This window comes from Glossina fuscipes, unplaced genomic scaffold, assembly GCF_014805625.2.
Source record: "Glossina fuscipes isolate IAEA_lab_2018 unplaced genomic scaffold, Yale_Gfus_2 241, whole genome shotgun sequence".
Classification (NCBI taxonomy): Eukaryota; Metazoa; Arthropoda; class Insecta; order Diptera; family Glossinidae; genus Glossina; species Glossina fuscipes.
This window is the reverse complement of record NW_023998584.1, coordinates 357,014-369,291: the sequence shown is the minus strand read 5'-3', so window position 1 is coordinate 369,291 and position 12,278 is coordinate 357,014. Positions and strand designations below refer to the sequence as shown.

Sequence of the window (12,278 nt, the reverse complement as noted above, 5' to 3'; positions counted from 1 at the left end):
TCTCAATTGAATTTGAAATATAATTGATTTCAAAAGAAAATTAAAAAGGCATGAAAACACAAAAATTATTGGTGAAATTCTTATGTAATTAAGAAGAAAAAAATTGAAATAACGAAACATTTTACAAATTGTTTTGCTGTTATTTTCTAGTTTTAGTTATTGCTTTTTAAAATTATTGTTGAATATGTCTAAAGAGTGTTTACTATGTTGTAACAGAGAACCTTGAAATATTTTAGACAAATAGATAATTTTTTTGTTTTAATACAATATTCGGAAATCAGTAAATATATCGATGTATATATATATATATATATATATATATTTGTACGTGTGTATGTATATATACATTTGTTTATTTTTCGTGAAAGAATATACTATTATAGGCATATATAAAAGATAGCCTAACATGTATTATTGGTTCAAAAAAATAAAGATGAAATTGGTTTGCTTTTCTACTCTCCGCGTGGCAACATATCAGTCAAATCATTGTCATCATCATTTTGTTATTCCTCTTTACTTGAATTTTTAAAAGAACTGTTGAACACACACATACACGCACATTCATATAAATTTGCACGCACACACACAGGAGAAGTTGAGGAGGGGAAGTATTTGCTCTCCGATTAGAGTTGTTTTTGTTTTCTGATTATTTTTGATTTTTGAGGGGTCTTTATTATTATCGATTTGTTTCTTTTTCTTTCAGTTGATTTGATTTTTCTTCTAAGTTTTGGATATTCTTTGATTTCGTTGGTCTTTCACTTTCAATTTCTTGAAATTAAAAAAAAAAAACGAGTGAAAAAGGCGACACCTTTGCAATAACAACAAGAAAGAAGAAATTTGAGAAAATTCCGACACCATTTCAGGTTACAAATTAAACCACATAAAAAGTGGAATTCAAAACCCATCAACTTTGAAAATCGGAAATGTAAACGCTCATGTTAGGAAATCGTAAATTGAAATTTAAAACTTATTTTGCAACTAGGATTCGATAACAGCGCTTCTGAACTGTTATAGTGAAAGTTCAGACCAATTGAATACAAAAATTTGAAAATGGATCCGATTCGGAAGCTCCGTTTAAAATAATAAATTAATCACTCTTAAAATGAAATTAAAAAACTTGCGAGCTATAGCTGGAAAAGTTGCCCTCTGAAATGTATAATTAAAAGTCAAACTCGAAATTGGTAGTTGGGAGAAGTCGTTATAAACTAGAAATCGAAGTTCTTCAGTTCAAAATTCAAAAATTGAAAATCCGGATCTACATTGAAAATTAAAATTCATAGATATAATTTGAAGCACTGCTTAAGACGTAAATTGAGAGTTTAAATTGCCAATAAGAAACACAAATATTTGGATTTTTTAACAAAGATCATATCATCATTGAAATTCAGAATTTTAGGAGAGATTCAGAAATACTGAATTGAAGAGATAAAATACCTCTCATTGGAGGTTTGCATTGCAAATTAAAAAATCACAATTTGTCAGTTTAACTTCAAAAACTATTCACTGAAATTCAAAAAAACTCGCAACTTTGAAAATATTGTAACTTTTAATTTCCAAGTTCATTATCGTAAGTGGAAAATTCAAAGTTCAAATTTACAACTCTTACTTACGACGAGCTGCAAACGGAACTTTACAGGTTTTTAATGTTATGAATAACAATAAAAACGAAGTCAAAAATTATATAGTATTAATGCCACATTAGTGGTGTAAAAATATACATTGAAAATCCTAATTTGAGAATTCCGACCTGTAATGATAAAACATAATCTCGAAATAACGGCTTTTAAATGTAATTAAATTTGAATTTACGATGTGCCCTTTTTTCATATTCATTCATTTCACATTTCCCACTAACAAGTTATTATCTTATAATGTCAGATGTTATGTGGTCCGATTTACAAAATGAAATGGTTTCGAGAATGACACACACCTTATTAGCGCCAGGCTCTTGATCGTCTTCACTTGAATTATTCTGTATATAAGAAGTATGTGAATATGAAAATAATTCCCAACAATTCATATATAAAATTCGAAATTCAAATCAGTCACCCTTATGTTTTGTTATTTTTTTTGTATTTTGTTTTGTTTTTTTTTTTTTCGATTAGATTAAAACATCGTTCAGTTTTATAATAGAAGTAGTAGTAGTATTAGTTGTTGTTTGTTATCAATCAATTCATTCAATCAGTGCAACAAAACAATCAATTCAATTTTCATGAGGTTCATGAATTACGTTTTCTGCCTACCATTGCTTTCCCTGTCCAGTCAAATTCACCATCATCCACATAGCCTTTACGATCGAACAAGTCTTGAAACAGTCTTCGCAAAAAATCATAATCGGGCGTTTCGAAAAAGTCTAATCGCCTCACATAACGTAAATACGTAGAAAATTCCTCAGGATGGCTATCGCAAAGCACCTGAAATAAGTCGTACAAAAAATATAGAAGTAAAGATACATTTTCCAGAATTTTTTTCTGTTTATCAACTATTATATACTATGAAAACTGATTTTTTAACTTTTATTTTACCTCAATAGGTGTTGCCCGTTTAGTGTCACCAATTTTTTGATAACGTTCTTTAAGTGTGTCGGCCTTAAGACCTTGCCACGGCAGTGAACCTCTTAAGAAATACATGAACATATGACCTAATGCTTCTAAATCATCACGCCTCGATTGCTCTCTGCCCATATGTGTGTTTATCGACATGTAACGTGCGGTGCCGGTTAAGGATTTATGTTCCCGATATGGTATGTGTCTATTTGTATCTAAATCAATATATTCTTTGGCCAAACCGAAATCTATATCAATTAGAATTCGTTAAAAAAAAGAATAAAAAGATGTTAGAATTTTCAAAATGCATTACAGCAATAGCTTCATTGGTGTGAGTGCCTCTTCGTCCTTTAAATTTTTTTTTTGTTTATACTAATTTTCGTTTTTAATCTTAATACAATCGTTACCGTTTTCTGAGGGATCAACTTATGTTCCACCGTGGTGGATAAAAGTACATATATTCCCGCATCAAATCTTTATGTGTTTTGTATTTCAATATTTATAGTTTAGTCCTTATATATAATTAAAATACCATTACACGTCATGCAAACGCACCTGTCTGACACATGGAATACACAAACCACAAACTTTTTGACGGTTGCGAAAAAAAATGAAAATGAAACCCCAGATATACCTAGCCTATACAGATTTTTCTACAAATATACGAATAGGAAAACTGTATTCATTCCGAGGCGAACTTTTCTGTTCTACATTGTTGGACACTTGAAAAATCTGAAACGCCGGCAATCTGCCCCTCTACGAACAACTGCAAGAAAAAAAAACTTGAAATCTTTACCAGATATTAACAAAAAAAATCTTAACAGAAATATTTATAACAGAGCAGGGAGATTACATCATTTTCAAACGGAATTGAGGAGCGTGACGAATACTATATGAAACATCAAATCTTGATTAAAAACAGCTTCTTACTGCTCAGCTTCGAAGCGAAAACGAAGATGGTCAAAGATTACCCAACGTAGTTTATGGTATCAATTTCTCGAGTTTCAAATCAGTAAAACAAGATAGTAAGGTCATTGCAACGGACGAATTGGAAAATTCTCGACCAGATCTTCTTGTATATCACTAAAACTCAAATAATTCCTCCAGAGAAAGAATTTCTCATCGAATGAACCATACAAAGGAATATACTAAGTCAAAGTAGTGTAGTAAAAAAAAAAAATTTTTATTCTATTCACATATTTCTATTATCATTACGCATTACATCACACGTGGCACAAGGGTATAATAAGTTTGTACGAATGTACGCAACACCCACTTTTTATTATAACAATCAACTTAAGCTTGTCCGATACTCGAAGATACTTCGACCTGACTTATTTTGGCCTAAGGAAGAAGACTAACGGAAATGATTTGGTTAAGGTAACTTTTTCGATCACTTCAAGTATGACGCCTAATTTTGGAAAGTCGTTATATGATTAATGATATGGTTGTGCAGGATATTTGATATATGTGCAGGAAATTTAATATTTATAGTGTTTTTACTTGTTTTATTTCCGCCTACTACCTATTATACAGATAATGGAAAATTGCACAATTTCGGAGCATTAATATGAAAACGTCACACAAGTTTCTGATACAGTTGACTATGGACATGATAATTGACATTCATTACAATGTGGTATGATTCCAAGCAGTGTTCGAATAATTGAAATATTTCTTCCTATTGATATAATGTATTTATTATACAGACGTCGTAAATATAAAATTTCCGTCCGTTGAATTTCGAATTAATCTTATTCCTTCTTATCCTATATGTTGATTAAGGAAACAAGTACATATACATTCAATTTTAAAAATCTCGAACTCACCTATAATGTGTATAATTTTTTCTCGCCTCGTTGATGTTCTACCGATGAGGAAATTTTCCGGTTTAACATCTCTATAAATTAAGTGCCGACTATGAACATATTCGATCCGGTGGAGCTAAAAAGATTTTAGGTTACTTCCGTAATAAGCAATTATAAAAAAAAAGAAAATTTTTTCATTTATAATATAGAGAGTATTCGAAACAAATTAAAAATAAAATGATCTTTCATTATTTACTATGAGAAGAATTCAAGACAGTGTCTCAACTAGCGTTGTTTCTTTAGAATGAAGTAGTTAATAACAAAGAAGTTTTGTAATCTTACTCTTAACTAAAGAAGTTTAGAAATGGAGAAAGTGAAACGCAACAACGATCCTTAACGGTTTCTTTTAAATACATTTTTTATTTGCGTAAATTTTCAAATATATTTAACTGGCTACTACTTGGTTGATACAAAAATAAAAAGATAACATGAAATTTGCTAACGTCAAATAGTCAAAGGATAGTCCAGTTCGAAAACCAACAGTTTTTATAACGAAATGAATGGCATGCGAGAGGTTATAAGGGAACCTATTAATAAAGTTAGATGTTAAGCAAATGAACATATTTTAAGCTTAAACTAAATTATAATGAATAAATTACCAACTTTTTGAATAATAATAATTAAAAAGAATATAATAAATAATAATTTAAAGATTTACAAGAAAGTTAATTTAAACATTAGTTAATGAATACTTCGGTATATATATATACATACATATACATATATATATATATATATTCTTTTTTTTAATAAAGGGCGATTATTATCCATAATACTATTTATTTTTAACTGATTGTTTGCAAAACACTTAAAATATTTTATTAGATAATTTTTTTTCTGTTAGATGATTGCTGTATGGTTTTACGGTGAATGTTGATACTTTTGTGTTTGGTTGATTTGGTTTGGTTTGTTTTTGTTTTGGTTTAATGGTGTACTTACTAATTGTATAGCTATCAGTAGTACTGTCTTCAAAGAGAAACGTCTGCCGCAAATATCAAACAAATCTTCAAGTGATGGACCGAGCAATTCCATAACAAGAGCATTGTACTTGCCGCAAGGCCCGAAGTAATATACTTCAGGTACGCCTTCTGCTACAATAACAACAACAATAGTAAATTTTCGTTTTCATTCTTTCTCACTTCTTTTCTTTTCTCCTCCTATATTATGTAACAAAAAATTTATTTATTTTATTTTTCTTTTCTTTTGGTATTTAATCTTTGCAAAGGAATTGTCAAGGATTTCTCAAGGATTAAAATGAATTGATATTATATGTGTGAAATTATTTGGATTGTTGTTGTTGCTGTTGTTGCTGTTTTCTTTCAGTGGAAGGAATTTAAAAAAGCAAACAAGTTGAGGAGCATTAAAAAAATATATATATTAATAATGACAATAATATTAATGATGATAACAATAATGCGTAAGAGCAGTAGCAGTAGTTAGCAACAGTAACTAGCAGCACATGAAATTGATATTGAAGGATATGGCAATTATTACTATTCAATATTTTTTAGGTTAGTTAAATAACAAGAATTTGAACGTGAATCCGCGACAACAATTACCACCTAATTTTATTTATTTATTTATTCTTTTTATGCAAATATAGAATTTCTCGACAGCATATATGCAAATAACATCTTTTGAAGTCAAATGCGCTACTTAAATGAATTTCTTTTAACGAGAACAAACAAGTCTCATAAATAATAATGATGACATAACGGGATAAGTTAGTGTTAAATTAAAAAAAAGGAAACAAAAACAAATGTATTAGTAAAAGGAAAACCACATTCTAATATTTCTAAGGGAGTTTTGATATTTATTACTAACATGCAACTTAAATTCGGAAATTGCTAAGATTCCGTTTAATCACGTTTATATAAGATTAGATTTTTAAAGTTTATTCGTCTATATTATCATTTTCAATACGAGTCCTACTTTTGTTTGGTATATATATTTCTAGACAACTGTGTCTCTTATTCGCTGATATGGTATATTAATAATAGCATTTCAGTGCCTTATACTCGATATTTGCTCTGGTATTTTTCAGGTTAGTTAAAATTTACCATGAACCGAGAAATTTGTGTACACCGGCGCCGTTGTAATAGTTGTCCATCATCTCAAACAAATGCATAAGCACAAGTGCAAATAAAAGATTAATGAGGCGTTAAGAAGGCCCTCTTTGAATATATATCGTATATCAATATCTGCTACAGACTAGAGTCGTCGTTGTACACATTTAGCAATCACTTAGAAAACGTCAATACACAACATATACTCTGAACAGGGGCAGATTAATTAAGTAATGTAATTTATAGAGAAAAAATTAAAAGGCTTCTTGTACGGAAAACTGCATTTAGCAGTATTATATAAAAAAGTGGCAGTAGGGCGTAAGAAAAGTCCAAAATGTGCCGCGTCCAATTAAAAGGTATGCCATCTGACAGTTGTAAAAAGAATTCTCTTCAAATTAATTTATTCACTATAACGTAAACTAAAAAGAGGAAACATCGATGTTGCCATCGATACGCAATTGGAAATTGCTCTAATACACAGTTTTTGCCGAAGGAAACTTTCTTAGTAGCGTTGTGATACTTGGAAGGATTAAAACTTTGCTTCCTTGCTTCGAATATTAGTCCAAACTATGACTAAATCTGAAAAAACCTTGAAAGAAATTACAGTCTCTGAAAATAATTGTGCCGCTGCTAGTATCTTCTAGTCTTCTATAATATGTTCACTTATACTTTGTTTTGCCAGTTGTATAGCATCTATTTATTTCGATGTATAATTTGATGAACTACTGCTCATAACATTATCATTTCCCGTATGAACATTGAATTAATTGCTGGTTCCGATCAATATACGCGAAGCTTTCACCACTTCATTCCTCCATCAAAATAATGTAAGTAATATAAGCAAAACAAAGTTTAAATAATATAAATCGGGCCGTTAACATCTCAAAACTCGGTCGCGGCATTTTTCTGAAATTGTAGGCATGAAATATTTCCTACGCTATGTTATAACATACGATAGTCGAGTATACCTATTTCGCTTTGAACAAAATACATAACCGAGACGACAACCAGGTATGGTTCAAATAGGGTCCTTTCATTCATTTCATATATATGTACCCATATATTCATAGCCAATGCACGATTCATAATCAGTTAATTTTTCATGTCAACATTCGCGTCGCTCTGCACTTGGAAATCTCAAAGCTGTAATAATCAGAAAACCGTGGTAAATATAACCTTCGTTTCAATTTACAAGTAAGTAAGTTTAAAAATAAAAGCGTGCCCTACAAATACCAAAGTGAAAAATGTTATCCACCAATTACCCATCAAAAATTTGCCACAGGCAGATGTCAGGACCATTTTTCAGTATCTTGTGACTTCAGCATGTTTAAAAATACAAGATGTTATGCGCATTTTAAATCGGTACGAGAAGAACAGCTGCTGAAATTCTACAGTATTCTCATCAAAATACCCAAAAACACACGTCACAGTTTCCACAGAGTGCATATCGCACAATTCAATATCTTAAACAGAGAACTAAAATTTTCATATCAAAATTAAAAATGAACGTAAACTGCCAACTTCCAATGTAAAGTATATATTGGTCGAATAGTTACAAATAGGTCCTCTAAATCATCTTCGCATTTTAAAATAAATAAAACATCCAAGATTTGCTGCAAAAAGAATTCTCTTAATGTTATGCTTTTGATATAATGGTGATGTAATGACATGATATGTTCAGAATAATGGGCGTTCGCCTTACAGCGGACTTGCGCTTCTAAAGTTATCTCTTATTAAACGTGCTTTGCATAATTCATTGTACAAGATATCTTAAATTTGTGTGGAAAATGTTTAAGATAGACTCACTTTTTATTATATCGAAGGAAAATCATTTTATGAATCCATTTAGCTACATAAGTCTGTCTGCCTCTCTGATATATGCCGATGTATTTGATACAATAAGTTGCTTATTTTCAAGATTTTTGGACAAAATTTAAGGACAGGACTTACTAAAAAAGTATTAGAAAACACCACTTCTGTGCCCACTTTTCATATAAAAAAGTCTTCTGCTACGCTTAGTAATAAAAAAAAAACATTACAATTACCAAAAATGTCGCGATAAAAATAGCTTAGTATTGGAATTCCTGCAGTCGGTGTGAGAAATATAGATCAAATCTTGATCAATTGAATCAATTTTTTTAACCCCTTTCTATACAAGTGTTTTCACGCAAAGTTAATCTTTATGAGGCAACAAAATTTAGTTTTTAGTAGTTTAGGATGAAGAACAATAAGATCTTTGAAAAGAAAATTAATTTGCGCTATATTTGCATTAAGGCAACCTAGCGTCCCCCACAATAGAAGAGTTTGCAAGCAAAGTCTGGAAACAAGTATCAATTTTGGCTTTTTAACTCAAAAATAAGCGAAGAATTACGGAAAATGTCTTAACACATTTAAGAGTCACGCTTGTCCAATTGTAATGTTTTTATTTGCTTTTTAATTTCTCACAGAGACGATGAGTTGTACTTTATTTACCCAAACAACATTGCAATTATCCCAAATACGTAAATACTAATTTTATATCATCTACGCGTACGTAGATAAAAAAAGGCCCGAATTATCGATTTTATCTACTTAAAGTAAGGTTTAGAGGAATGGAAGAAATAGAAATAAAACTTAATAACTACTTTTAAAGATTTACTTTAAGTCATAAGAAAAAAAATAAAAAAAAAAAAATTTTAGCAGAGTTGAGACACTTTAAAACAAATAATGGTTCAGATACTAATAAAAAGATTTAAAATTCATGTTATGACCGGACATAACGATTTCTTTTTATACAAATCCAAAATTTTCACATAGGGCGATAAAATTAATGAAAGCAAATAAAGTAAAAAATGAAAAAGTTTGAAAAAAAAGAAGACTTACAAGTTGTTTACATATCATCAGTACAGTCTTAAGGGAAAATTTACGGTTGCACATATTGAAGAGATCTTCTAAAGATAGTCCCAACAACTCTAATACCATGGCATTGTAACGGCCACCACAAGTGCCCAGATGGAAAACACGAGGTATACCTTCCGGACAATGCTGAGTATCTAAAATGTTGGGTAGTTGTGGTTGGAAGGTGGCGATGACGGTCGTGGCATTAAGTGTGCAATTCAGGAAAGAGTCACATAAGGCAAGCATATCATGATAGGGATTTTCACGAATATTTGAATGAATTTCACACACAAAATGAGTACCAACCAAACGTTCGTTATATGTAAAAATAAGATTTTTGACTTTTTTAAAAATTGTTCTCTAATTTCTTCTTTTTTTAATAGAAAAGTACAATACAATAAAAATATCTATTACATTATAGTATTAATTAGTAAACCACAAGAAATTAATAATAAACAACTAATTAAGGTAAAAACAAGTTTATTTTTTAACTTTTTAGCACCGACCTCTGAGATATGCTTGAGAAAATCTATAACTTTTCTTTTTAAGGAACTTTTTCTTTTGTCTTTTTTTCTTGTTTTATAAATAAATAAATAAACATACATTTGGTTTCATTTGTCTGCTAAAAATAATCGGCAGACAGTGATAAGATAGTGGTAGTGGTGATATGGTGGTGGTAACGGTGCAAGGTTGACAACAGACGCAATCAAATTAAAGTTAGTAATAAAATTTTAAGAAAAACAAAAAAAAACAAACTGAAAAGATTCGTTTAGGGCGAAAGGAATTAGCACAAAGTTAAAAAAAAAGAAAAAAATAGGCTTTAACACTAGAACTACGAAGTTGACATTATAGGTAAATGGTGGAAATCTCTTAGATCGGCAACGAGTCCAAAATATAATTTAAATGACTTACTAAAATAACACTTAAAAATGTGAATTTTCAGTAGTTTTGCTAGACATTCATTTTTTGATGTATGAAGAGCATAGTGTGTTCTACGTTATTATCGGTCGGTCTTGCTCCCATTACTATATTTCGATCACTCAGGCTAAAAGACTTGTACAATATCTTGTCACCTAAGCTGCTAAGATCGCAATCGCAGTCTTAAAAGTTTGTCCAGAGGACGAACAATAAAATCTAAATATCTAAATAGAACAATTAGCCAAATCATTCACAATTGCCAAAGGCCACGAAAAAATCTATTTTTGGCTTTGAGTAAATTTTCTCTGCTTGCGTTCGATATATCCCCGCACCATAAGACGGAGATCCCTGCCTTCAATCCATTTCCATTCATTGCATATCATGCGTACTTCAAATTCAGACAGGCAGACAAATATGGCTTAAACAATTCCGCTGTTAATGCTGATTAAGATCGTATATATGAGGTCTCTGAAATATATTTTGATACATTGGAAACATTTGATAAATACGCGCCTTGGTGTGGCTATGACAGAGCGGAATATATATAAGGAGAGACGGTGTAAAATTGTGTAAAAATAAGGTTTAAAATATTAACAATATAAGAGATAAACAGTACAATACGCGGCGCGAATATTATTTAATAATCAAATAACGTATATTTATTGGCAAACTAGAAACAGCTAACATGTCCCATGATATTACTTAAGTAAACATATCAAAGTGCTACAATAATTTTGAAAACCCAAAATTAGAGTGGCTTTGGTAAATCTTTATGCACTGTAGCAATTCGACGCGCCACAATATAGACTGCAAGTGGCAAGATACAATGATCGCTTTTTTCCCATTTAACAAAACAGGTCCCTTTCATCGATTTCGCTAATTTTATAAAACTACTGCGCAATCTGGACTACTTATAAAGCGCTCAGTCTGAAGGCTTTTTAATATGTCTTCTAATTCTAGTGTTAAGGAAATTTTCGATTTCTTTCTTTTTGGTTTTTTATGTGTAATCTTAATAGTTTAACGCTTTCCAACTGAGGAAAGAAGCTAATAGGTTCAACAACAACAATAGAAATAAGCATATAAAACTTACCATGTGATCCTAATAGTTTATAAAACCTATACTCTAAGTGTAGTTGAGGAGCCTTTGATTTCATTGGCTCCATTTTTATTGCTACGTGTTCATTGTTATAGAGATTTTTGCCTGTAATTGAAAAATGTAAATAATTAGAAATCGAACCCAAATTAGTTAGTTATGTTAAACAAAATACATAAAGTTACATATATGTATGTACATTGACCACACAAACACATATAAACATATACATATATAAAGTTAGCAAAAGCCGTCCAAAAAGTGTGTTACTGAACGCACAAATATTAATCGAATGTAAACTATGCGCCTTTTATAGGAAAACGTATTTAACATATTTGCACCGAATAGACTAACAATGCAGATACAATCAATAAAAACAATCTTTTTCATTCGTAAAATCTCATACATTTATGTCTTTCATTTTTCCAATACCTCGTGTCGAAGTGCTGGTTAATTGAGCGCAGGAGGGAAAGTAGCACAAACGACGACCTGTTGAATAATTTAGAAAGCTTTAGTGAGAAGAGCTATGCGTATAATTAATTTGTGATCTGAACATTTAATTCATTGGGCGGTGTGAAAAAGCAAAACACTTGCCTTCTTGTAACATTCACAATAGTAGTTACGAACATTGTTACACCGTACCAGTGACTTTAGTAACGCTTATATTGCTAAGTCGTGACAATTCCATTTACTCTAAGGATTTCCAGCCATTGAAGTGAAATGCTATTGATAATGTATTCTTCTCTGTCCGTGTACACGTGACACCGAGTTTAGTTTATCTATGCAGCGAAGCATGTGATGCACACTTCTAACAGTTGTACAATATAACATAGTCCGATAAGAGATAATATCATCATAATTCACAAGATAAAATTACAAAATCTATATAAATAAATGAATCACCCAGATT

General features: G+C 30.6%; 1 protein-coding gene across 26 annotated transcripts in view; it reads right to left on the bottom strand.

The window, feature by feature from the left end:
* LOC119642703 (casein kinase I) overlaps positions 1-12,278 on the bottom strand; it is a 43,088-nt gene that overhangs the window by 11,910 nt on the left and 18,900 nt on the right. For 9 of the 26 annotated variants that reach the window (XM_038041962.1, XM_038041954.1, XM_038041943.1 and 6 more), the window contains 6 exons: positions 11,801-11,857; positions 11,366-11,476; positions 9,343-9,512; positions 4,376-4,490; positions 2,526-2,794; positions 2,244-2,414 (listed from right to left, as the gene is read on the bottom strand). In XM_038041962.1, coding sequence (XP_037897890.1) covers positions 2,244-2,414; positions 2,526-2,794; positions 4,376-4,490; positions 9,343-9,512; positions 11,366-11,476; positions 11,801-11,857 — 893 coding nt within the window. Of the gene's footprint in view, positions 1-2,243; positions 2,415-2,525; positions 2,795-4,375; positions 4,491-5,353; positions 5,506-9,342; positions 9,513-11,365; positions 11,477-11,800; positions 11,858-11,962; positions 12,177-12,278 lie in introns of those variants that run through there. The other 17 variants (XM_038041964.1, XM_038041968.1, XM_038041944.1 and 14 more) reach the window with 8 other exon arrangements.